At 46.0% G+C, this 25,749-nt stretch overlaps 1 protein-coding gene across 1 annotated transcript; it reads left to right on the plus strand.

The window, feature by feature from the left end:
- Positions 1-4,079: 4,079 nt before the first annotated feature.
- On the plus strand, positions 4,080-21,044 carry LOC116820096 (uncharacterized). The gene is made up of 7 exons (XM_032772336.2): positions 4,080-4,308; positions 5,950-6,070; positions 7,236-7,411; positions 13,791-13,969; positions 15,267-15,411; positions 17,327-17,457; positions 19,509-21,044. The coding sequence occupies exons 1-7, from the start codon at positions 4,254-4,256 to the stop codon at positions 20,433-20,435; spliced, it is 1,734 nt and encodes a 577-aa protein (XP_032628227.1). The 5' UTR covers positions 4,080-4,253; the 3' UTR covers positions 20,436-21,044.
- Positions 21,045-25,749: the final 4,705 nt, after the last annotated feature.

A 25,749-nucleotide genomic window follows, 5' to 3' on the forward strand; every position in this document is an offset into this window, starting at 1 on the left:
CGCTGGCATGGCTGCGCCAGCACGGTTCACCTCATTCCTGGAAATGTCAATAGCGGCTCCACACACTTTACCACTGATCCAGGACCTGATCACACAGGGCCATGGCCAACTCCAGCACTCAGATCTAGAGTCCCTTCATCTCACAGCCTGGATACTCTGTGGCTAAGCACCGCAGAGCTGTCATGTTTGGACCAGGTCAGACAAGTCTTCCTGGGTAGTAGAAAGCCCTCCCTCCAGGGCAATGTACCTTGTCAAGTGGAAAAGGTTCTCCATCTGGGCGGAGCAATGCCATCAGTTGCTTCTTCTCGCCCTCATACCGTTCATACTGGACTACCTCCTGCACCTAAAACATTAAGATCTGTCCCTGTCAACAATAAGGGTCCACTTAGCCGCCATCTCCGCCTTCCATCCAGGCTCAGGTGGTTTCTCGGTCTTTGCAAACCCTATAGTCAGTCGTTTCCTCAAGGGTTTGGACTGGCTCTTCCTGCACACGCGTCAGCCTGTCCCGGTCTGGGACCTCAATCTAATCATCTCCAGACTTATAGGCTCCCCGTTTGAACCGCTGGCCACCTGCTCCTTGTTATAGCTCTCATTCAAGGTTGCATTCCTCATAGCAATTACCTTGGTTTGACGGGTTTCGAAGGTCAGGGCCCTCACATCTGAGCCCAGTTTTTCATAAGGACAAGGTCCAACTTAGACCTCATCCAGCTTTTCTCCCTAAGATTGTTTCCCAGTTTCACATCAACCAGGACATCTTCCTCCCAGTGTTGTACCCGAAGCCACACTCCTCCAATAGGGAGTGCAGACTGCACTCACTGGACGTACGTAGAGCCTTAGCCTTCTATATAGAAAGGATTACGTCATTCTGGAAGTCTGTCCAACTCTTTGTGGCCATGGCGGACAGAATGAAAGGTCTCCCTGTGTCCTCTCAGCATATCTTGTTGTGGATCACATCCTGCATTTGGGAGTGTTGTGGCCTGGCGAAGGTGCCCACCCTGCCGATTACTGCCCACTCCACCAGGGCACAGGCCTCCTCGGGAGAGTTCCTGGCATAAGTACCCACTCAGGAAATTTGCAGGGAGCTACGTGATCCTCGATACATACAGTTACGACAACTATGCAATTATACATGACGTCAGAGATGATGCGGCCTTTGGACAGGCTGGGCTCCAATCTGCACTTGACTCTGACTCCACCTCCTGAGCTTTGGATTGTGAGTCACCTGCTTGGAATGGACATGAATAATCACTTGAAGAAGAAAAAATGGTTACTCACTTTCTCGTAACTGTTGTTCTTCGAGATGTGTTGTTCAAGTCCATTCCAATACCCACCCTCCTGCCCCTCTGTTGGAAAAGCCGGCAAGAAGGAACTGAGGGGGTGGAGGGTCAGCGGGGCCCTATATTGAGGGCCATGAAGGCACCACTCCAGGGTGTGCCCAGGTCAACCCTACAGACGCTGCTATGGGAAAATCTTCTGGCTGGCAAGCACACGGCGTGCACACACCTGATTGGAATAGACGTGAACAACACATCTCGAAGAACAACAGTTACGAGAAAGTGAGTAACCGTTTTTTATTCTAGCAAGGATAAAAACAGAAAAGGGATAGAAACGCTCAAGCTCCAGGGCATCAGGTAACTATTAATTGCCATGTTTAGGCAGAAACTTTCCCTAGAGGTGGGATACTTCATAATTACATGATGGAAACTCTTGCACCTTCCTCTGAAACAACTAGTATTGTCCCCTGTTGGAGATAGGATGCTGGTTTGAGCTGAGGGACAATGTGTCTTCCTTGTGGTTAAATAAACTCAAAGTCTGGGAGGCTGCAGAGATGGCCACTGATTGACAAAGCAAAGAAACCATGATTCTAATAGCCCAGTCAGGGCCGTGTGTGTTTTACTAACACACCATGGCATTCTTGAGAGTATCTGCTGCACCGGCTGAGCTGAGGCCAGCGGACTCCCTCATTTAGTAGCCTTCTATCCAGATTGGGCATGCCCTCCCCAATGCTTTCACGTTGAGACTGGGTGTTCAAATGCTCCTTCTCCCCTGCAGGCAGATTCACCTCCCCCAAATGCCAATTCTTCCCATGCTGCAAAGGGCATGGGGAGTTCCTGCCTGCCCACACTTAGTGCATGCGTCCCTCAGAGCAATGCTCTGCTCTGCCTTTGAACCATCACTTCAGCAAGGAGGAAGCAATTTCCCCAACACAATCTTAAAACTATCTATAGTATTTCTAAAAAAAGTTTAAGGACCAAAGGAGAAATGTGTGTGCTACAGAGGTATTGGCAGTGCTTTGGCTGGCCTACACTATTCACTTGTTAATCACTGCTCATGGGTAAGATGCTGATAATAACTTCGTACCACACTGCACTGTGATGCCCTGAGGAGATCCCCTTCTGGATTCCACTTTGGAATAATCAAAGCAATGACTAGCTCCTGGTCTCTTCCCCCACAGCTCAAGCACCCAGCCCTGGTCTTTCTGCAGAGGACAGTGCTTGCTAGGACAGTGTTTTGGGGTAAAATCTTGGCCCCACTCAAGTCAATGGCAAAACTCCCACTGACTCCAGCAGGGTAACTTTTGAAGAAAGGATGGAAAGGGCCATGACTTCTGGTTCACCTTCAGGAAAGGTGTGAGGTTGAGCAGGGGTTTGGACTAGATGATCTTCTGAGGTCCCTTTCAACCCTGATATTCTATTATTCTAGTCTATGATTCTTTGATAAGAGAGCAGTGTGGAAGCAAGCCATGCCCCTGTTCTGTAGATAAATGGAGGAATCAGGCTCCAAAGCTATCAAGCAGGCTCCGTGTTCACTCAGAAATACTACATGTAGCTCCTTGCACCAGGCCTGATGTGGTGGGGAATAGAGACCTTTGTTCATCCCTCCCACTTTTCCCTCCAGACATACACATTATGAGTAGGGCCCTACCAAATTCATAGTCCATTCTGGTCAATTTCACGGTCATAGGATTTTAAAAATAATAAATTTCATGATTTCAACTATTTAAATCTGAAATTTCACAGTGTTAATTGTAGGGGTCCTGACCCAAAAAGGAGCAGTGGCATGAGGGAGAGGAGGGTTTGCAAGGTTATTGCAGAGGGTGTTTGTGGTACTGGTACCCTTACTTCTGCACTGCTCCAGCGATGGCACTACCTTCAGAGCTGGGCAGCTGAACAGCGGCGGCTGTTGGCCAGGATCCCAGCTCTGAAGGCAGAGCCACCAGCAGCAGCGCAGAAGTAAGGATGGCATGGTATGGTATTGTCACCTTTACTTTAGTGCTGCTGCCTGCAGAGCTGGGCCCTCAGTCAGCAGCTGCCACTCTCCCGCCACCTAGCTCTGAAGGCTCTGAAGTATGGGGGTGGCAATACTGTAACGTTCCTAAAAATAACTTTGCGACCCCCCCCGCAACTCCCTTTTGAGTCAGGACTCCCAATTTGTGAAATGCTGGTCTCCCCCCGTGAAATCTGTGTGGTATAGAGTAAAAGCACACACAAGACCAGATTTCACAGGGGAGACCAGATTTCACAGTCTGTGAAGAATTTTTCATGGCTATGAATTTGGTAGGGCCCTAATCATGAGGGATTCCTTTAGCTCTGCCCAGTCTTGAGCTGCTTGGGAATTCCCTTCTGCTGTAACCATTTGCAGGCCACCTGGAGAAGTTTGTCCAGGGTTGTCACGCTATGTCACACCTGACTCAGCAGCAGCCCAGACTTCACATTGCCTGTCCCTTCCCTAGGATGCACTTTCTGTCCTATGGGCAGCTCTAGGCAGACAGGAGCAGGCTCTGTGTAGCAAATCACAACAGTGAGGACTGGAATGTGTCTGGCCTTACATCAAGGCGTGACATGAAGGCTAGCCTGCCCTGGGTGACACACAGCAGCAAGAGTGCTCGCTGCAGATCTATGTGTGTGACTCATGGCCAAACAAGCCAGCTGGTGAGTCACTCACACCAGTGGTCGCCATGGAGACAGTGGTATGCTAGTTTGTGAGCCCTGTGCCTGCAGGGGGTAGGTGGCAACCACAAGACACAGACTCACGTGACACGGGCATGCTTTCCTCAGCCCTCTCGCTCTTTTCTGGCTGTGTTTCACCAGTCCTGGTTTCCAGTCCTCTCAGATATTTGCATTTGCCATGAGTAACCCAGCGCGGGTTGTGCCCTTCTCTCTCCATTCCTCCCTGCAGGTGACTGGCTCCAAGACGCACATGTAGGACACAGGGACAGATGGATGTAGCTGTGCCGGTAGCAGTGCAGGACCATGCCTGTTGTATTGAGTGTGCTTCTCCTCCTCTTTCATCAGACCCTCCTACTGGGTAAGCTCCACTGTGACCTGGCAAGGAGAGGGTGGCTAGGGGTTCTAAAGGATTCACAATCCTGGGCAAAAATGGTTACACAGCCTCAGGACAGCTGTGCAGTGTTGGCCCCATAGGATGTCTCTCTTTCAAATACCTGAAAAACCTAAATGTACAAGCTCAGTGAACAGCGCAGTGGCTTTGCTACTGAAGAGTCCAAATAAAGGCTGACCTTCACTATAAGCAAAAGAAAAGATTTTTGACAGCCTGCCCTGTTAATATCTTAACAGGATAAGTCGTTCAAAACTCTGCATAGCTTAGAGCCTTGTTACTGATAAGCTATTGACAGTTTATTAGGAAAAAAATGCTTTAGTGAAATCATGTGGCTGATGGGATAAAGAACCCAAATAGCAAGGTCCAAAGGCAGTTTGAAACCATAATTGAGCATCTGTGTAGGAAGCAGAAGGGAGAAACTGAATAACAATAGAGTCCTCTGTGTACATATGGATTATAGGGTGTGCATACATGCATGATATGTATACAGTGAAATCTTTTCCCACCTCCATAAAGAGATGACAGAATTTTTTGTTATCACATTGGGTTTTTTCTTATGCAAAATAACTTTTTGACCAACACACGTTTTCCTTTGGATTGAAATTTTGGCTACAAAACCAAATAAAAAAATCATTTTTTCATTTTGGGGAGGGTTTTGCTTTCCTTTTTCTTCTATTTTTCCACTTTTTTCCAGTGGTAGAAAAAGAGAAAGATAAAGAGGTTTTTTAAATAAGAGAAGAAAAAGAAAACCTACAACTTTTTTGGAGTTCAGGTTTTAATTTTGTTGGAAAATATTAAAAATTCAGCAAAAAAATTCAAATGAAATGCATGTTTTACACTTTGATCTATTTTTTTTTTTAACACAAAACATATAGCGTTTTTCAAACAGCTCTAATTCTAGGCAGACTGTGCACTAGCTTCCCCCACCCACACACTTCTAGTTCATCTGTGCAGGCCAGCCAGCAGGGACACTGCACTAGACTGAGGTTTTGTTTACACTGGCATTTTGTCAGCAAAACTTTTGTTGTTCAGGGGTGTTAACCCCCCCAGCCCCCAAACGACAAAAGTTTTACCGAAGAAAAGTGCCACTGTGAACAGCGCTTTGTTGGCAGGAGCACTCTCTTGCCAACAAAGCCGCTGCCGCTCGTGGCAGGCGGAAATTTTTTGTCAGCAGGAGGGCCCTCTCCTACCGACAAACAGCAGCTACACGACACACCTTTTAGCAGTATGGCTGTAGTGGCACAGCTATGCTGCTAAAAGTTTCATAGTATAGCCATAGCCTAAGACTGGTCTGCACTCTTCAGGTTTGTCTAATCACTCTGTGTGCGCTTGGGCACAATGGAATATCAGGTTGCTTGAACCTCAGATTCCATGGGTGTAACCAAGAGCAGAACTAATGCTAAGTACTGTTGTTGCTGAGGAAATAAGACAATTGTGCAGGATAAATCCACATGCTGCAGTGACCTCCTTAGATACTGAAATGTTATACTTTGGGTATCCTTCATATGCTGCAGGTCTCTTCCTGACAGCTGACCAATAGGAAAGCAGCACTCTCTTCCCTTAGGTTTATAATGCTATTGATCTGCTTTCCTTTGTTTTCATTTCAAGGGATGCTGTCTCCTCCACAGAATGTGACGCTAACATCTGAAAATTTCCATATTCTCTTGGTGTGGGAGCCTGGTTCCGGCTCAGGCAATGGCACCCAATATGAGATTCAAAGTTGCCAGCGGTATGTTACAGTTGTGAGCAGACTGACTCTTCTTCAGCCGGTTTTGTGTATTCCTAGGCCCATCTTTAACCTTTCTGCATTCTAGGCTCCTAGTTTCTTAACGGTCAGGTTATCCACCCTCTTCCTGGCTTCCCTCTTCTACCTAGAGCTGGACTAATAATTGATTTTTAGGTTCAATGGCAGTTTTGAAAAATCAAACAAAAATTCAGTTCCATCCAAGCCGAATCCAGGATTGCGATCATTTTCTACAAATCGAAAAAATCCATTTTGGGTCAAATGAGACATGTTTCATTTGACCCAAAATGTATTTTTTCAAACATTTTTGAAGGACTAGATTCACAACCTGGAGCAGGAGCTGCTGGTAGTGGTGTCCTTCTTATAATGTGTAGCGTATGCACCTGAGATGTCCCCAGGTTTAAGTCCATCTTCCAATGGCTAATTATTTATACAAAGTGGAACAGCTTCAACAAGAGAGGCTTGCTCCAGATTATTCCAAAGCCCAGTGGTTAGAGCATTCTCCTGGAGACCCAAGTTCAAATCCCACTGTCTGAGGTGAAGGAGGAATTAAACCTGGGTCTTCCATATCCCAGGTGAGTGTCCTAACCACGGGGCTGAAGCTTATAAGGAGGGTACCACTGGCAGCCATTTTATGAATGGTGTCTGAGTACTGAATAACAAACTTTGGGCAGAAACCATTCAGACAGTTTGTGTCCAATTTGTGAATAATTTCTGGTTGACTGAAATTACATTTTTGAGTGAATGAACTATTTGTCTGAAACATTTTGCTCAAGTCTAATTTGGCCCAAGCAGCCCAACCAACAGCAGACATGTGAACTTCCCACCAGAAAGGGAGGAACTGAGCAGGAAGTGGAGGGCACTATCACAGCCAGAGGGTTGTTTTTTAATTAAGTAAAAATATATGCATATTTTCTGACCCTTTCCACTGGCCAAGATGGCAGTGGATGGGGTGGAGGTGGAGCAGAGGATCAGTCTTGGCTATTCCCTCTTCAGTCCACAAGATTCCCACCTGACTCACCTGAGCAAGGTCTTTCCTTTTGGAGTCTCCCTGTCTGAGGGGGGATTAAGTGGAGCTGGGAGGAGGTGGTGGATAAGGAGTGCTGATGGCTCCTTCTTGTTGTGTTACTGTGTCTGCTTCCACATGCAGATCTTCTAACTGGACCAAAGTGGACGCCTGTTGGAGGAACAACGCCAGATCATCGCACACATGCAAACTGTACTTCGAAGACATACACAAATTGTACTGGGCCAGGGTGAGAGCCATGGATGGAGCCCAGGTGTCCGAATGGGCCATTTCCAATGAACTACAACCGTACAGAGACAGTAAGGACCTTTGGGAGCCCAAGGGCAGAAGGAGGGGCATAGCAGTGACTGTGTGCAGGGAGATTCCCCAGGGGTTTGAGTTCCTGGAGGGGGGTTCCTGTGCTTGCTGAGGGAGCAAGATGGGAGGGGTTTCTGAGATGATTGACACTGATGAGGAAGGCAATGGGGTTCCGAGAAGGTAGAAATGATCTACCAGGGTGGAAGACGATAGTGATTTAGGTCACAGTGTTTTGAATAGGCCTGGGGAGTACAGGAAAGATGAAATCCAACTTCTGGGAGAAATTCGGAGGCCTCTGTGTGGGTGTCAGGGGTGGGAAGGTTGGGTTGGATAGTCGTGGTGGTCACAATCACACCTGGCCTTGGAATCTGTGAATCTCCCTGTTCATCCCGTTTTTTTTCATGGGCCATGCAGAGAACAGGATTTCCTAATTTTCTCATAACACTTCTACAATCATTACAATCTAATCTCATGCTTCACGGCTTCAGCTGGTTGCCTGCTGCGGCTGGGAAGGAATTTTTTTCCTTGATGCACAATTGTATTCTGGTTGGGTTTTTTTTTTTCCACCTTCCTCTGAAGCATCAGAGATCAGCCATGGCAAAAGACAGGATACTGGTTTGCGCGGACCAGTGCTCTGAGCTGGTACAGAGAATCCTCTGTCTTAGGCGCCTGGCTTGTGTCTTGCTCACATACTCAAGATCTAACTTATTATCAAACTAGGGGTCAGGAAATAATTTTGCCTCTGGTCATACTGGCAAGGACCTTGGAGCTTTTTGCCTGCCTCTGCAACATGGGGCCATGTCTCACCTGATCAGTTCCCTGCAATGGAAGGGCCTCAGGCACTGCTGGCATCTCAGTCTCTCCTGGTGCCTGTCCTCACAACAGTTTAGTCTCCTGAGGACTGAAATTCTTGGGTTTGACTGAAGTTGTTGGACTCAACACAGTGTGTTTGGGTGGAATTTAATGGTCTATGCTATTCAGGAGATCAGATTGGATAGTGTAATGGTCCCAAATGGCTGTACTCTCTATGAATTGATGCAAGGGGATCATGAGGCAGTAGTGAGAGTGGATAGAATAGTCAGAGAAGGGCAGGTGAAATGAGGACATGTTGAAGCCCTGGGCATGAGAGTTTGAAAATAGAGGGGGAGAGAGAGGCTGAGACCGGGAGCTTGAGAAGTGAGGAGGAGATGGAGTCAAGGGGGCTGGTTTACAGATTAAAGGTGGATAGTGAAAAATACCCCTCTGAGTCAGCGATGGGGTGGAGGAGGAGGCTGGCTGGGAGAAGGTTGTTGCTGGATGGTGACTTGTCCCTGATGAATCTCATGAGATCCTGGCAAGGGGAGGGGTGAGAGTCCAAGGCAGGGAACATTTTCTCTGGAAAGATGGGGGTGTCTCTGAGCTAATACAGATTCACATTTTGAGTGTGATTGAAGGTGCTGAGATGCCCCAGTAGTGACCAGAGCAGACAGCTAGCCAGACAGGGACACAAAGAATAGCTGCTGGGCAGAGGTAGACCCAGGAGTCCATGCAGAGTCATCCTGCCAGAAAGGAGCCAGCTGCTAGCAGAGTCATGCAGAGTCCCAGACAGAAAGAAGGACCAAATGTTTTCCAAGCTATACTTCTGTGTCCCAGAGCCTTCCCCCAACCCCACAAGGATGTCACTGTGGAGGAGTGAATGAGGAGGGTGTGTGCACAGCAGGTTGCCTGAGTCACAGCATGGGAGGCTGGGAAGGAAATTTTTTTTCTCATTCTTCCTTGTTAACTGCCTTGTGTTGTTTTAATTCTCTGAGGTCACAATCAGTTCATATCTCATTGTCAGATCTGGGAGAACTGGTTACTCTGGTCAGTCTCCCCAGGCACTTTCCTGTTTGTAGCCATTCTGCTGTGCCTGCTCTCTCAGGGAAGGCAACGTATCTCAGGTGTTCCTTTAGGTGCGTTTTAGGGCCAGCCAGAGGTGAATAGGGGCATTTTTGAACATGGATTCACCTGGCAAGGCTTCATTCTCTGACTGCAGAAAAGTAAATTAGAGGTAGAGAACTGCCCAGTCAATATGCCCTCACTGTAACCTGTAGGGACCCCACTGAAGGGTGAAAGGTTAGTTCAGTTCTATGCCCTCTTTCCTTGGCCATTTGCTGATATTGCTGTTTGGAATGATGGATTTACGTGGTTGACATATGTCCCACCGCTAGGAACTGGACTGAGAGCACCTCCTCATATCACATGGGCTGTTCATCAACTGTCAAATGATAAGCCCTGTCACTCACTGTCAACCTGACCCTGATTTGAAAACAGCAACCTGGATGAGCCAGGGCGCAAGCCATTTCCAATCCTAGAGAGACAAGCTGGGCGAGGTGACATCTTTTATTGGACCAATTTCTGTTGGTGAGAGACAAGCTTTTTGAGCTCTGTAGAGCTTGTGTTCAGATCCTGAAGAAGAAGAGCTCTGTGTAGCTTGAAAGCTTGTCTCTTTTGCCAACAGAATTTGGTCCAATGAGAGAGATTACCTCACCCACTTTGTTTCTCTAATATCCTGGGATCAGTACAGCTACAACAACAAATAAATTGCCAATTCTGTAATCCCGGACAGGTAAATTCTGATTCCAGAAGATTTGTAGGTGATAGTATATCAAGTCGATGGAGACACCTTGGTTTTCAGATACTAGGTGAAGATGTAGAGTTAGCAGCCATAATACTCTAGTTTTTACCTTTTGATCTGAGTAAATTTAACATGAGAGTGATAGTCTGCAGTCACCACTGGAGGGATTTTGTCTCACAGTAGAAAAACTCAGCTGCTGTCATGACGTAGTGAGGCACATTGCAGTGAAACATGATGGTTTGTTGTATCGTCATATTGACATTGTCATGGCTGGATGCAGGGAAAATGTTATCCAGCCTTTCAAGGGCCTCAAAAGTGACTTCAGGATTTGTGAATGCTGGCAGGTCATCCAGAAGGATCTCTGAAGATGTGAGGAAATGGGTGCCACCCTTTGGTGCCAAGTGCCATGTTTGTGTGGAGAAGTGTCTCTATATTTTCTAGACAGAGTTGGAACAGGAAACTATCTGGGGAGGTAAAAGGAGCTCTTGAAGAGCATAAGGTTGGAATTTATGCTTTGAACTGTCCTTAAAGGAAAAAGCGTAGGAATCCTGGCAATAGAGGATGATGCCCTTGGAGTCTAGCTGGAGAAGAAGATTGGGCAATGTCTTTTCTGTGTCCAGTCTAGACAGAATTAGATATGGCCAGTCTTCCTGCAAATCCTTGACTGACTTAGATTGTAACCTCTTTGGGGCCCAGATCAACTTTCCATTATGTACAGTGTAACCCACACACCTCCAGGGTGTGATGTTCTGTCCCCTCTAATGAGAGAGCGAGTGAGAGAGAGAGAGAATGAATAAATATATATATATAATATATATTATATATATAATATATAAAGTCTGCTCTACAGCCTTAGCTAAGAGCCGTTGGCTTTTAGCTCATGCAGTAGAAGCTCATGCACTAAGCTCTAGAGGTCCCAGGTTTGATCCCACCCACTGAGGTCTGTCGGTGTTACAACAGCGTCTAGCACAATGAGGCCCTGGTCCCAGATTAGAACATCTGAGCACTATAGTAATACCAATAATAATTAATAAATCCTGGGCACAAATCCCTATAAAAATTGTGAACTTGTGAATCTCAGTGAAAGAGAAGTGTCATGGTACTTAGCAGAAAATGTTCCAGAGAACACTGCCAAGCAGAATTAGGGACATCTCTGGACTAGAGACATTTCTTAGCATTTAAAACAAATTCCTGTGTTTTTAATCTTTCCAGAGGCTTTTGAGTGTGCAGTTTCCATGTCCTGCATTATGTGCCCATCAGTTGGTTTTGGTTCAGACATTAGCAAAAGCTGAAACACAGTGGTTAGCACTGCAGTGCCACTCTTGCTGTATATTTGCACTGAGCATGCTCACACTGTTGCATGTTGGTTGGTATGTGTACTGTGTGTGTAAAGGCTGCATACTGAATAGGGCTGATTAACTGAGGACAGGTGCATCACTGTTTGGGAAGGAATGGCAAAGGGGATGGGGATTAAAAGTGGTTGGTGCCACTATTAACCGGGTTAATGCCTCTTTCCTTTGTTCCAAGCTTTCTGCTGTTGTACTCTGAGTGTCTCTGATGTTCAAGTGAAATAAAAGTGTAGTCGCTTTGGGAACGTCTTGTTTCATTGTAAAACTCATGAGTTAATGGGGAAAAAGAGCTGGAATAATGGACTGAAACACACTGGCTGAAAATAACTCAGTTAAAGGATTCTGTTACTGACTGAAACGCCTACTGAGCTTTGACAGTGGTGCAAGGAGTGTGAGATGGAGAGCTAGATTCACTCCCCTTTCAGTGTTGCTGGGTTGAACTATCCAGATCAAACCAAAGCTAAGAGCAGTGAGGGAGCTATAGAGACTGGATCTTCCGCTGGCCACACAGTCCTTCTAGGTGATGTGTGGAATAGCCCAGGATGGAATAACAGTATTAAGTCCAAGGTAGGATGGAACAGAATAGCACAGAATAGTCAGGGATTGGATTTCTCCTATAGGAGCATTTGCTCAGGACAAGGCTAGGTTCATTGGTGGAGCAATGGAGGTACTGAATAATTAACCTAACTGAATAAATTCTCCTCTTGCTCCCAGGCTGAGGATTTGTGACTGACACAGTGAATGAACACAAAGATGGAATTCTAGAGACAATTGAAATTTTTCTATTGCAAAAGGCTAGGGTTAGGGTTAGTCCAATTGAAAATAGCTTTTTGATGAACTGACAGTTTTTTGCAGACATTTCTAGTTTGGGATTGTCAGTTTTTTGACCAAAACCTGAAAAAAAATTCAATGAAAGTGGGGAAAAAAATCAATTTCATTGAAATGATACACTGGGGAAAAAATAATTTCCTAAGCAACTCTACTGAAATCCCGTCATCCCAGGAGGTGGGTGTCCCTTCAGGATTGAGCAGTCCTGAAGACCAAGTCCCATCTCAGGTCTCTATGTGCAGACAGAGCATGAGCCTTAGCTCTACTTGAAGGTTTATTTTATACTATAACTCCAAGTCTGAGTTGTAGAGACCTGCTGGGAAAAGCCAGCCCATCTGGCTCTTGAGATAAAATGTGCTCAACCCTTCTGCCCAACAAGGCTATGAGCAACAGCAGTGGTCTCCAACCTTTTTACACCCAAGATCACTTTTGAATCTAAGGGCAACCCAGAATCTACCCCGCCCCTTTCCTGAGGCTCTGCCCCTTTCCCAAAGCCCCGTCTTGCTCTCTCCATCCCCCCCTCTCTGTCACTTGTTCTCCCCCACCCACACTCACTTTCACCGGGCTGGGGTAAGTGGTGTGGGCTCTGGGCGGGGGGCCGAGGGGTTCGCAGTGTGGGAGGGGGCTCCGGGTGCCTGGGCAGGGGGCTGGGGTGCAGCAGGCAGTGAGGGGTGTAAGCTCTAGGAGGGAGTTTGGGTGCAGGAGCGGGATCCAGGCTGTTGCAGAATGTTGGGGTACAGGGTGCTGGCCCTGACAGAGGGCTCTGGACTGGGGCAGAGTGTTGGGGTGCAGGAGGGGGTACAGGGTGCTGGCTCAGGGAGGGGGATCAGGGCTGGTGCAGAAGAGGATACAGGGTGCTGGGACTGGGAGGGGGTTCAGGGCTGAGGCACAGCCTTGGGGTGCAGGAGGGGGTACAAGGTGCTCGCTCTGAGAGGGGGATCAGGGTGGGACTTGGGGTGCAGGAGGGGGTTTGGGTGCAGGAGGAAGTATGGGATGCTGGCTCCAGGAGGGGGTTCAGGGCTGGGGGTTGGAGTGCAGCCGCTTCTGGGAGTAGCATGGGGCCAGGGTAGGCAGGGAGTCTGCCTTAGTGGCAGCCCCACTGCACTGCCGGAGATCGCGATTGACTGGGAGATCCTCTAGGACCACTTGGTGACCACTGAGCTACAGAGTTCCAGTGGAATATTCAAAAATTCCTTGGACACTTAAATTCCTTGGACTTTCAGGCTGCTTAGAGGCTGCAGTAGGCTTAATGAGGCCTGAGATGAGTGCAATCTGAGAAGCACAGAGTAGGTTGGCAGGAAACAGGTGCTAATGGGAAGAAGTGAGGTTTTTTACCCACAAAAGCTTATGCCCAAATAAATCTGTTAGTTTTTAAGGTGACATCGGATTCCTTGTTGTTTTAATGGGTAGTGGTCAACTGAAAATTTGCGATAGTTTCTGTAGCTTCCAGACATGGCATATGTCACCATCAGATAGCACTACTGCCAGACCGACCATGAGAGAGGATAAAGTTACCAAACTCTAGACAGAAATCTACAAAAAGAAGGTGATCGGTTCTAAGAAAACAAGTAGCCTGACAGTTATGCCTTTTCTCTTTGATTTTCACAGCAATTGTGGGCCCCCCTATCCTGACTCTTATACTGGTGGATGAGAATCTGACCGTAATTCTGTCCATGCCACTCACCCCTTATCGAAGGAGAAATGGCACTTACAAGTCAGTCCAGAAAGTGCTACCGAACTGGAAGTACCGGATCAGCCTTTCCGAAAAGGGTGTTCATATCAACAACGTAAGCAACAACATTCACCGTATGTTGGGAGGAGAGGAGGTTACATACTTCTGTGTGATGTGAGGATGGGCAGAGTGGTGGGTGATATCAGATATTGTGCTGGGTGACCCTCACAGGGGCAGGGGTTGGGTTTGGTTTGGATAGAAGATTGTCAAAGTTTGGATGCTTATTTGAGCTTCCTGAGTCAGCAACATTGGGTTGGAAATCTTATGGGATCAGGATTACTGGTCCTTCAACTTCTGATCCCAGCAGGCACCTTTCCCGGTGATGGTTTGGTACCTCTGGTTTTGGGACCCAGATGTTTGGAGATGGGCAAGAAACTACTCTTGTGGACATTTCAAAAGAGATTGAGTTTGTTTCTAGAACTGGGTTCTAGCAAAGGCTTGAGCATAGGGGTGGTTTCTTATTTTTCCAAACTAGTTCACCCATCCCTAATCAGGAGATGGAGAGGGAACTCTTGTAAGTGAAGGGCAGAGAGACTGGAATGCCTCAGAAGCCATTAGATGGCATGTGTAAAGGGGGAAGACATCAAGAACAGAAATGCGGACAGAACTATGGATTAGGTATGGAAAGTACTTATTAGAGGTGATTAAAGACCCCTGAATGATGGGGTAACATAACTTGCACTGGAACTAGCTGACAGGTAGCTGCAGAGAGCAAATACAGAGGCAGGAAAGGTCCAGAGAAAGGCAATGAAGAGAGACTGACAGAGCAAGAGTAGTTAAGTCAGAGAAGAGCTGTGGAAGAGAGGATGTGACAGAGATATATATAAAGTAATGAATGGGAGGGACTGGTAAATCAGATACTTCTATTTTCTCTTTCTCCTAATGCAAAAGAGACACTAAGTGAAATGAAAAGACAGCAAGTTTCAAATTGTTCATTGGGGAGGTTTTAGACCAGGGGTGGGCAAACTTTTTGGCCTGAGGGCCACATCAGGAACTAGAAATTGTATGGTGGGCTTTGAATGCTCACAAAATTGGGGTGGGGCTGCGGGAGGTGGTGTGGGCTCTGGGGTGGGGCTGATGGTGATGAGTTTGGGGTGTAGGAGAGTGCTCTGGGCTAGGATCAATGGGTTTGGACAGCGGGAGGCGGATCAGGGCTGGGGCAGGGGGTTGGGGCATGGGGAGAGGCTCAGGGGTGCAGGGTCAGTGCGGCACTTACCTCAAGATGCTCCCGGAAGCAGTGGCATGTCCCTTTTCCAGCTTCTGTATCACGAGGGTGACATGAGTGAATTTTTGCTCCATGGTGCAGTTGTTAGGCAGGTGCTGTCATGGCAATGTCTCCATCTCTCCTTAAGGTGTCCTTTCAGCCAAAGGGCAAGATAACTTCACACACATTTGAGTATCTGAAACCGAATACCAATTATTGTGTCACAGCCTGTGTGGTCAGAGAGCAAAGCAAGGTATCTGTGCAATGTATCAAGACTCCAGACAGTCCAGCAGGTAAGACAGCTCCAGGGCAGTGCCACTGCTGTATTCCCTGTTCAGACTTCTGGTTTAGATCTGGGGATGGATTGATTGGTCAGGGCCTTGGCCATCAAGGACAACAGAGACAGAGAGTTGACTCTGAGAGGAGGGTGACCTGATAGGCTGTGTGATTGAATTTGTCGAATCTTCAGAGCTCCATGAGCATAGAGAGTCATTGCTCCCATGATGTAACATGGCTGGAGGTTTGCTAAGCCATGTTGTTTCTAAGGGTAGCCATTTAGAGATAAGGAGTTAACTACTGATGACATGTTGTGCCCCTCTTACCTGGATTGCAAATAGCACTCAGGTGCTAACATCCTCCCACCCCCCTGTAATATGTCTGGCCATTGAACAAGACCCAGCTGTGGGCAAGTTCTGGTAGGAGAACAAATAGAATCATAGACTATCAGGGTTGGAAGGGATCTCAGGAGGTCATCTAGTCCAACCCCCTGCTCAAAGCAGGACCAGTCCCCAACTAAACATTCCAACCAGGGCTTTGTCAAGCCTCACCTTAAAAACCTCTGAGGAAGGAGATTCCACCACCTCCTTTAAGTAACCCATTCCAGTGCTTCATCACTTCCTAGTGAAAAAGATTTTCATATATCCAACTAAACCTCCCCTACTACAACTTGAGACCATTACTCCTTTTCTGTCATCGGTACCACTGAGAACTGTCTACATCCATCCTCTTTGGAGCTCCCTTTTAGGTAGTTGAAAGCAGCTATTAAATCCCTCCTCATTCTTCTCTTCTGCAGACTAAACAATCCCAGTTCCCTCAGCCTCTCCTCATAAGTCATGTGTGCCAGCACCCTAATCATTTTTGTTGCCCTCCGCTGGACTCTTTCCAATTTTTCCACATTCTTCTTGTAGTGTGGGGCCCAAAATTGGACACAGTACTCCAGATGAGGCCTCACCAATGTCAAATAGAGGGGAATGATCATGACCCTCGATCTGCTGGCAATGCCCCTACTTATACAGCCCAAAATGCCGTTAGCCTTCTTGGCATCAAGGGCACACTGTCGACTCAGATCCAGGTTCTCATCCACTGTAACTCCTAGGTCCTTTTCTGCAGAACTGCTTCCTAGCCATTCGGTCCCCAGTCTGTAGCAGCGCATGGGATTCTTCCATCCTAAGTGCAGGACTCTGCACTTGTCCTTATTGAACCTCATCAGATTTCTTTTGGCCCAATCCTCCAATTTGTCTAGGTCCCTCTGTATCTTATCCCTACCCTCCAGCATATCTACTGGATTGGGCCTGCTTTGAGCAGGGGGTTGGACTAGATGATCTGCTGAGGTCCCTTCCAACCCTAATAATCTATGATTCTATGATACCACTTATCTCAGTTTAGTGTCATCTGAAAACTTGCTGAGGGTGCAGTCCACACCATCCTCTAGCAAAGGAGAGTAAAGTCTGCATGATGCAAGAGTGACTTGCAGGCTCCAAAAGGAGCACAGCTATCATGAAGGATTTGCCAATGGCTCAGCCACTACAGCTGCTTCGTACCAGTGGCTCTTATTGGAGATGGGGTAGGAGGCACACTTTGCTACATCTGCTCAGAGAACCTGGACATCAGTGGACTAGTGCAAGTCCAGGGTTAAAATAATGAGGAGCAGGGGGAGTACAGTTCTCCCTCTCCCCTCATTCTTCACAGCCCGCCTCCTCCAGCCCCCCGTGGTGCAGCAAGGGCACCCTTTCAGTCAGTGACCATGCCCCAGCTGGCTAACGAGGGGGTGCAGAGTAGCACCTCCTTTGCTGTAAGTAACAGGGGTAACACACTGCTTGGTAAGACACCCATGTGGCGTGTAGCAGTCCGAGTGATCAGGCCCCTAAAGGTGGGTCAGTGTGAGCATTTCTCCCTCACCCCGCTTGAACTGTTCTTAATTCTTTTCAGATTTCCTCTGGGACCTTATTTTTGTTCTGGTTGCCCTCCTCGTGCTGCTTCTGCTGAGCGCCATTGGCTTCTATTTCCTCAAGCTCTACATATATTCAAGTGTCTCGAAAATGCCCTTCCCCAAAACACTGGTGAGTGAGCAACAACTCCTGTCAAGCGTCAGTAAATGGCACTGTATTGTTACAGTGCTGAAGCCATGCAACAGTTAGACTGGGCACTGTCTGGACATCCCAAGCTCTCTAATTCTTACAGAGCATGCCTCCTGTTCTGGAACTGACAGCTCTTGGGTCGCTCTGCTGGGCTGTGAGTTCACACGGATACATTTGGTAGGGATGAACAGTGATTGATGAGGGAATCATTGAGTGAATGAAATACCTAACAGAGAGCACTGTAGGAAGTTTCAGGAATGAGACAAGAGGGGAAGAATGGAGAATAACAAAGAGAGTGGAGCTGAGATATTTTCTAAGTAGGGCTGTCAACTAATCACAGTTAACTCAAGCGATTAACTCAAAACAAATTAACTCATGTAAAAAAGTTGATCGCGATTAATCACAGTTTTAATCACACTGTTAAATAATAAAATACCGACTGAAATTCATTATAAATATTTTGGATGTTTTTTCTACGTTTTCAAATATATATTGATTTCAGTTGCAACACAGAATACAAAATGTACAGTGCTCACTTTATATTATTATTCTTGATTACAAGTATTTTCACTGTAAAAAGATAAACAAAAGAAATACTATTTTTTCAATTCACCTCATAAAAGTACTGTAGTGCAATCTCTTTATCATGAAAGTGCAATTTACAAAGCTAGATTTTTTTGTTACATAACTGTACTCAAAAACAAAACAGTGTAAAACTTAAAGCCTACAATTTACTCAGGCCTACTTCTTGTTCAGACTATCGCTAAAACAAACAAGTTTGTTTACATTTACAGGAAGTAATGCTGCCTGATACTTATTTACAATGTCACCTGAAAGTGAGAACAGGTGTTCGCATGGCATTGCTGCACCTGGCATTTCAAGGTACTTACGTGCCAGATATGCTAAACATTTGTATGCTTCTTCATGCTTTGATTTGAAGATTGCACTATAAAATCATGACTGGTGTGGAAAAAGTGAATAAGGAAGTGTTATTCACCCCTTCACATAACACAAGAACCAGGGGTCACCCAACGAAACTAATAGACAGCAAGTTTATAAAAAACAAAAGGAAGTACTTCTTCACAATGCACAGTCAACCTGTGGAACTTATTGCCAGGGGATATTGTGAAGATCAAGATTATAATGGGGTTCAAAAAAAGAATTAGTAAGTTCATGGAGGATAGATCCATCAGTGGCTATTAGCCAGGATGGGCAGGGATGCAACCCCATGCTCTTGGTGTGCCTTAGCCTCTGACTGCCAGAAGCTGGAACTGGACATAGGTGTAGTTTGGCGTCTATATTGCGGAGGGCAGCTCCAACCAGACAATAGGGCCTGGCATGGGGGGCAAATTCTACATCTGTCCCGAGGCTTGCAGTTGGGAGGGCAATACCCCCCCAGCCCACTCCTCAAACTGCACCCATGCTGGATGAAAGGGATGGATCACTTGATAATTGCCCTGTTCTGAACATTCCCTCTGAAGCACCTGGCACTGGCCACTGTCAGAAGACAGGACACGGGACTAGATGAACCATTGGTCTGACCCAGTATGGCCGTTCTTATGTTATGTTAGTGACGAGAGTGGTGTAAATGACTAGGCGGGAAGATAGTTTCACCCATGCCTCATTTTGAGACAGTCCCTTACAGAGGGTAGTGTCAGATTGTTTTCCTATTCCCTGCCAGTTTATGTACTGGAAGTTATTGTTGCAGTCATTTGTTTATGCTGGAAAGTAGAGTCTTTTCAGCTGAAACTGATACATGTGTAGTAACTAGGAACAGGGGAATGGTAATGAATTGCTGTGGCCATTACTGATGCCAACCATGAGAGAATCACTTTAGCAAATAAACCACTCCAGAAGGTTTCTCTTGTGGTTTATGATTTCACTGGGCAGTTCCTCATGGGATTATTCCCTTCTCCACAGTTGGAGGTACTGTAGTTTACTCATGTGTTGAAGAGCATGTCTGTGGTGCTCATTGCCATCATATGTGAGTCTCTGTTATTGCTTTGTATTGATTTGTTGTTCATTTTTGGCAGGCTATTCTGAATGAAGAGCTAACTGTGAACCACTGGAACAAATCACTTGCCCATGATCTCGAGGGTGCCCCTGTCACTCTAATCTCGGTGGCTGGGCTTGCCTCCAATGGTAACTCCCAAGTGGAGCAAGAAAGACTCCAACTCCAGCTACTTCCGGAAGGCTGCCAGGCCTGGAAGGAGGAAGGTTACTGTGCCAATGGGTTTGGTCCAGGCTACTGTGAAAACATGGTCTCTTCCAGTTCCTTGGGCCAGCAGGAGTTTGCTGGCACCATAGACCCTGAAGCCGCCTCGTCATCAGCAGGACAGATGAAGGATGGATATGCAGGTGAAGGGAACTACAGTACTGCTCTGGAGGCCCAGCTTCCCATGGGCCAGTTGGTGTTTTCTGAGCAGCTATCTCCAGTGTCAGCAGCACTGGCCAAAGATGGTTATATGAGTGATAGGGGCTACCAGACTTGCTCAGAGATTCGGATTCCTCGGCACCTCCAGATTTATTGCAAGTGCTCATCTCCAGTATCAGAAACCTGCAGTCTTTCACCACCAACCTGCAGCCTCAGGGACCTTAAAAAGAACACTGATGGCAAGAGTAGAGGGTGGCCACCCACGGATTGGGTTGATATTCCTCTCAGCTCCGTGAAACTGAAGGTCAATGAAGAAACACAAAACCACCTTGCTCCTTTTCCCAGGCACTTGTACAGTCACACTGCTGATAAGACAATGAAGGACAGCAAAGCAGACTTGGCAAGGCTGGGTCAGAGTGATGTAGAACAGCAGAAGAACCTACCTGTGAGCCGAGAACAGCATGGCCTCCCAGAGCACACAGAGCTTAGTGGTGACCCCAGTGGGGAGCCGTACCCAAAGGCTGATGGCATTAAGATCATGACTTTCTATAGCTATGAATTACGCCCTCAAGTGCTTGTCCTGTAGCTAATGATGCTGGAGCTGGGAAGAAGACATTAGTGTACAGGTAGATTTCCTATATGTTTATCCACGTGCAGGGGGTCTGATTCTGGACTCACTTGTAGTGGTGTGAATCAAGATTGACTCCACTGAAGTGTTATATACATAAAACCAGTAAGATCAGACTCTGGAATTGGGCTGAAAACAAAACCCTAGCTCCAAATCCATGAACCTTCACCCCTGAACAGCAGCCCCTCAGTTGGAAGTTCACTGCCCCGGGTGGTTGGATTTGGCCATGTGGCCAATAGAGATAATTTGACCTGTGAATTTAGGTACAGCCTTTTGATTCAGGCCCACCTGCAATAGAAACCAGCGGAGGCTTATGGTTTTGACTGAGTTTTAGTGTGTTTGTGGGTCCATCTGAATCTGAAACTTAAGGAAAACATAAGGTATGTGAAACCCACACAAAGCAAAAACAAGGGAAAGGCTCTGAGTAGTTCCTGAGACCTGATCGAATCACATTTCTCATACAGCTTTAGTGACAGACAAACTGAGGGGGTGACTTTCTCTCTAGTAAATGTATATATCTGACATGAAGCTGGAAACACTGAATGTACATTGTAAGAATCTCTTTCTTAGAACACTAATTTATTATGGAAATGTCTGTCTTTCATGCTCTGTCTTCTGCGTCACACAAGATCAGTCCAGTTTTGCATGCATTACACAAAGCTACGATATGCGGCAGCAAATGTATGTAGAAATATACTAGGAAAATTGGGGGTTTCCCTATGGGGAAAGGGAGCCACTTGCTTTTCAGAACCTGCTTTGTGTGTTACCATCACCTGTGAAAAGATAGTTGTTTCAGTAACTGTTTTATAACAACAGTTGGTTGGTTTTTATTCCCTTCCCTCCTCCAGAATTTTGGGGGTATTTTTCGGTTAGAGTAATGGGTTCTGTTATGATTTTTTGCTAACTATCTGATCTGCTTCTGAGGTTGCATTACAGATTGGATACATGGGGTGAAATCTTTGCTCCACTGATGTCACATTTCACCCATGCTGTATGCAATATGAACACTGATAGACTGTAAGCCCTGGAGCATAGTAAGGAGATACCTGTCAACCCCAGGCTGGTGTGGGGGGGTGGGGGGTGGAATCCAAGAATGACCTGTGGAAGAAGGGGCAGGGTAGAAATGGTATCAGAGAATAGGGGAGAAAGAAAAATCCGGGCTGTCCTGCGTTTTGTTGATGCCCTTGTTTTGATGAGAGTTTGGTGACTGATGCATGATTCTTCCCCAATATTTGAGGTGACAAAAGCGCATTCCTTCTCTGTAACCCTCTGTAGAGGCTTTGGGTGAAAACACCATCTTAACCTTAGGCACAGGGGCATTCCGAAGATGCTATATTAATTGATTCATCATCCCTTTCTCTGGCTTTCTCTTCTGCGCTGTCTGTCCCTTTCTCTTTGAAAGCCCTTTGTTCACAGATGTACAAATGGCACCTGACTATGTGGTTGGAATGCCCTTTTCCACTGATCTCCACATGCATTGATACCAGGCCTCATTTCGTTCTGAAATCGGGGGCTAGCTGATTCATCTGAAAAACATATTGCACCACAGTGTAATTTTTCTGTCATGTGAGATCGTGAAGGCAGGGAAAGGGGGCTACGCAAAGGGGTTCTTCCTGACTCACATCAGAAACAAGAGATGAAGTCATCAAGCACTTTACCTTCCCCTGCCAGATTTTCACAGCACTTCCACCAGCAAGTATGAGACATGAGGCCCATATTCTGGAAGTGAATTGTGTTTGGGACATGTGTTATGCATGATATCTCAGATGAGTCTCAAAGAGACCTAAAGGAATCAGGCACTCATTTCCTTTAGACCCCATTGAAAATCCCACACCCATGGTGTCATGGTTTCCTAAGGCTACATCTGCACTGAACCCCGACCCTGGCAGCAGCGAGTAGGGGGATGCGAGAAGGAGTCATCCACATAGGGGGGAAATACCAAAGAAACCTAGTACAATAGCATTTAACTTCAAAAAGGGGAACTGCACAACAGTGAGGAAGCCAGTTAAATGGAAAATAAAAGGAACAGTCACGAGTGAAATGCTTGCAAGCTGCATGGAAACTTTAAAAACACCATAATAGAAGTTCAAACTAAATGTATACCTCAAATAAACAAAAAAGTATGAGAACCAAAAAAAATGCCACCATGGCTAAACCACAGAGTAAAAGAGCGAAGTCAAATCCTATTGAGAAAAAGAGAAAGCAGCATAAATTCTGGCAAGTCAAGTTTAAAACTACAGTTAGGCTAAAAAATATTCAAAGAGCAACTAGCAAAAGAAACAAAAACGGACAGCATTTTTTTTAGTACTTCAGAAGCAGGAAGCTTGCCAGACAATCAGTAGGGCCACTGGACCACTGAGATGCTAAAGGATCACTCAAAGAAGACAAGCCTGTTGCCAAGAAGCTAAATGAATTCTTTGCATTGGTCCTCACTGCAGAGGAGGTGAGGGAGATTCCCATATCTGAGCTATTCTTTTTATGCAACATATCAGAGGAACTATCGTAGATTGAGGTGTCAGCAGAGGAGGTTTTGGAAAAATTAATAAATTAAACAATACTAAGTCTCCAGAACCAGATTGGATTCACCCAAGTTCTAAAGGAATTCAAAAGTGAAATTGTAGAACTACTAACTGTAGTGTGTAATCTATTGTTCAAATCAGTCTCCATACCAGGTTACTGGCAGAAACTAACGTGATGCCAATTTTTTTTTAAAATGCTTCAGAGGCAATCCTGGCAACTACAGGTTGATGAGCCTAACTTCATAACCAGGCAAATGAATTGAAATTATAGTAAACAACAGAATTATCAGACACAGAGATTAACATAATTTGTTGGGGAAGAGTCAACATGGCCTTTGTAAAGGAAAAATCATGCCTCATCAATCTATTCAAATTCCTTAAGGGGATCAGCAAACATGTGGACAAGTGAATATAGTGAACTTGAATTTTCAGAAAGCCTTTAACAAGGTCCTCACCAAAGGCTCTGAAGCAAAGTAAGCAGTCATGGGATAAGACAGGAGGACCTCCCATTGATCAGTAACTGGTTAAAAGATAAGAAACAAAGGATAGTAATAAATGGTCACTTTTCAGAATGGAAAGAGCTAAATAACGGGGTTCCCCACGTATCTGTACAGGAACTAGTGTTGTTCAACCGATTCATAAATGATGTGGAAAAAGGGTTAAAGATTGATATGGCGAAGTTTGCAGAGGATATTAAATTAATCAAGATAGTTCAATCCAAAGCAGACTGTGAAGAGTTAAAAAGGAATCTTACAGAACTGGATGACTAGACAAGCATATGGCCGATGAAATTTAGTGTTGATAAATGTGAAGTAATGCACATTGGAAAACATAATCCCAACTGTACATACAAAATGATGGGCTCTAAATTAGCTGTTACCACTCAAGAAGGAGACTTGGTGTCATCACAGATAGTTCTCTGAAAACATCCATTCAGTGTGCAGCAGCAGTCAAAAAAGCAAACAGAATGTTAGGAACCATTAGGAAAGGGGTAGAAAATAAGACAGAAAATATCTAAATGCCACTATATAAATCCATGATATGCCCACATCTTGAATACTGTGTGCAGTTCTGATGGCCCCATCTCAAAAAAAGATTTATTAGAATTTGGAAAAGGTACAGAGAAGGGCAATAAAAATGTTTAGGGCTATAGAACAGCTTCCATATGAGGAGAGATTAAAAAGACTGTGACTTTTCAGTTTGAAAAAGAGGCAACTAAGGATATGATAGAGGTCTATAAAACATGACTGGTGTGGAGAAAGTGAGTAAGGAAGTGTTATTTATCCCTTCACATAACACAAGAGCCAGGGCTCACCCAATGAAATTTTATAGGGAGCAGGTTTAAAACAAACATAAGGAAGTACTTCTTCTCACAACCTGTGGGACTTATTGCTGGGGGGTGTTGGGAAGTCCAAAACTATAACAGGATTGAAAAAAGAATTAGATACATTTGTGGAGGATACGTCTGTCACTGGCTGTTAGCCAAGATAGTCAGGGGTGCAACCCCATGCTCTGGGTGTCTCTAAGCCAGCAATAGTCAATAGACGGACCGTGGACCAAATCCAAACCACCAGACAGGGCTGCCGGGGGTGTGTGTGTGTGCAAGTGGGGGCAATTTGCTCCCGGCCCCGGACCCTGCAGGGGCCCCTACAAGAGTTTTTCAGGACCCCTGGAGCGGGGTCCTTAACTGGCTCCGGGGGCCCCAGAAAACTCTTGCGGGGCCTGGGTCCCCGAAGCTTCTTCCGCTCCAGGTCTTCGGCGGTGGGGGGTCCTTCTGCCCTGGGACCTGCTGCCAAAGTGCTGGGTCTTCAGCAGCGGGGGTCCCCCGCTGCTGAAGACCCTAGGCCCCCTGAATCCTCTGGGTGGCTCTGCCACTAGATGCTTTTGAATGGACCCCAAAATCTTTTTATTTACTTATTGTCATTGTTATTTTTTTCAATTATTTTCTCTAGAGCCTGGATCTTGATTATATTTTGATCAAGAAATTTGGACCTTGACAAAAAATAATTGACTATCCCTGCACTAAGCCTCTGACTGCTAGAATCTGGGACTGGAGGATGAAGTGGATCACTCAATAATTGCCCTGTTAAATCCCTCTGAAGCACCTGGCATTGGGCACTGTCAGAAACATGCTACTGGGCTAGATGGACCATTGATCTGACCCAGTATGTCCGTTCTTATGTTCTTGAGTCTGTAAATACGGGCTAACTGACTCAGGTTTGCACTGTGGGATTAAAAAGAGAAGCATGTAGACATTTCTGCTTGGGCTCTGAGATCCAGTGAGGGAGGAGGATCTCAAAGCCCTGTTTCCAGCCCAAGTGGGAACATCTACCCTGCTTTTTTAGCCCCATAGCTTAAGCCTGTCATCCAAGGCTCTCAAATTCGCTGCTGCAGAGTATGTTCTTTGGTGGAGTTTTTTCGTAGTGTAGATGTACGTTAAGTGATTAATAAGCACTGAGCCACACATAAGAATGCCATTGGTTTGGTAGCCGGTGATGCCTCTGTGGAGGGGTTCTGCCACTGTGTGCAGAGTGGATTACCTGTGAAATATAGCACATTGCGAAGAATAGAAGTGCATAGGAAAAGCCACATTGGCCAGACCTATGGTCTCTCCACTCAAGTATCCTTTTTTCAACAAAAGCAGCAGAGAATCCTGTGGCACCTTATAGACTAACAGACGTTTTGGAGCGTGAGCTTTCGTGGGTGAATACCCACTTCGTCAGACGCAGGTAGTGGAAATTTCCAGGGGCAGG

This window comes from Chelonoidis abingdonii, chromosome 8, assembly GCF_003597395.2.
Source record: "Chelonoidis abingdonii isolate Lonesome George chromosome 8, CheloAbing_2.0, whole genome shotgun sequence".
NCBI lineage: Eukaryota > Metazoa > Chordata > Testudines > Testudinidae > Chelonoidis > Chelonoidis abingdonii.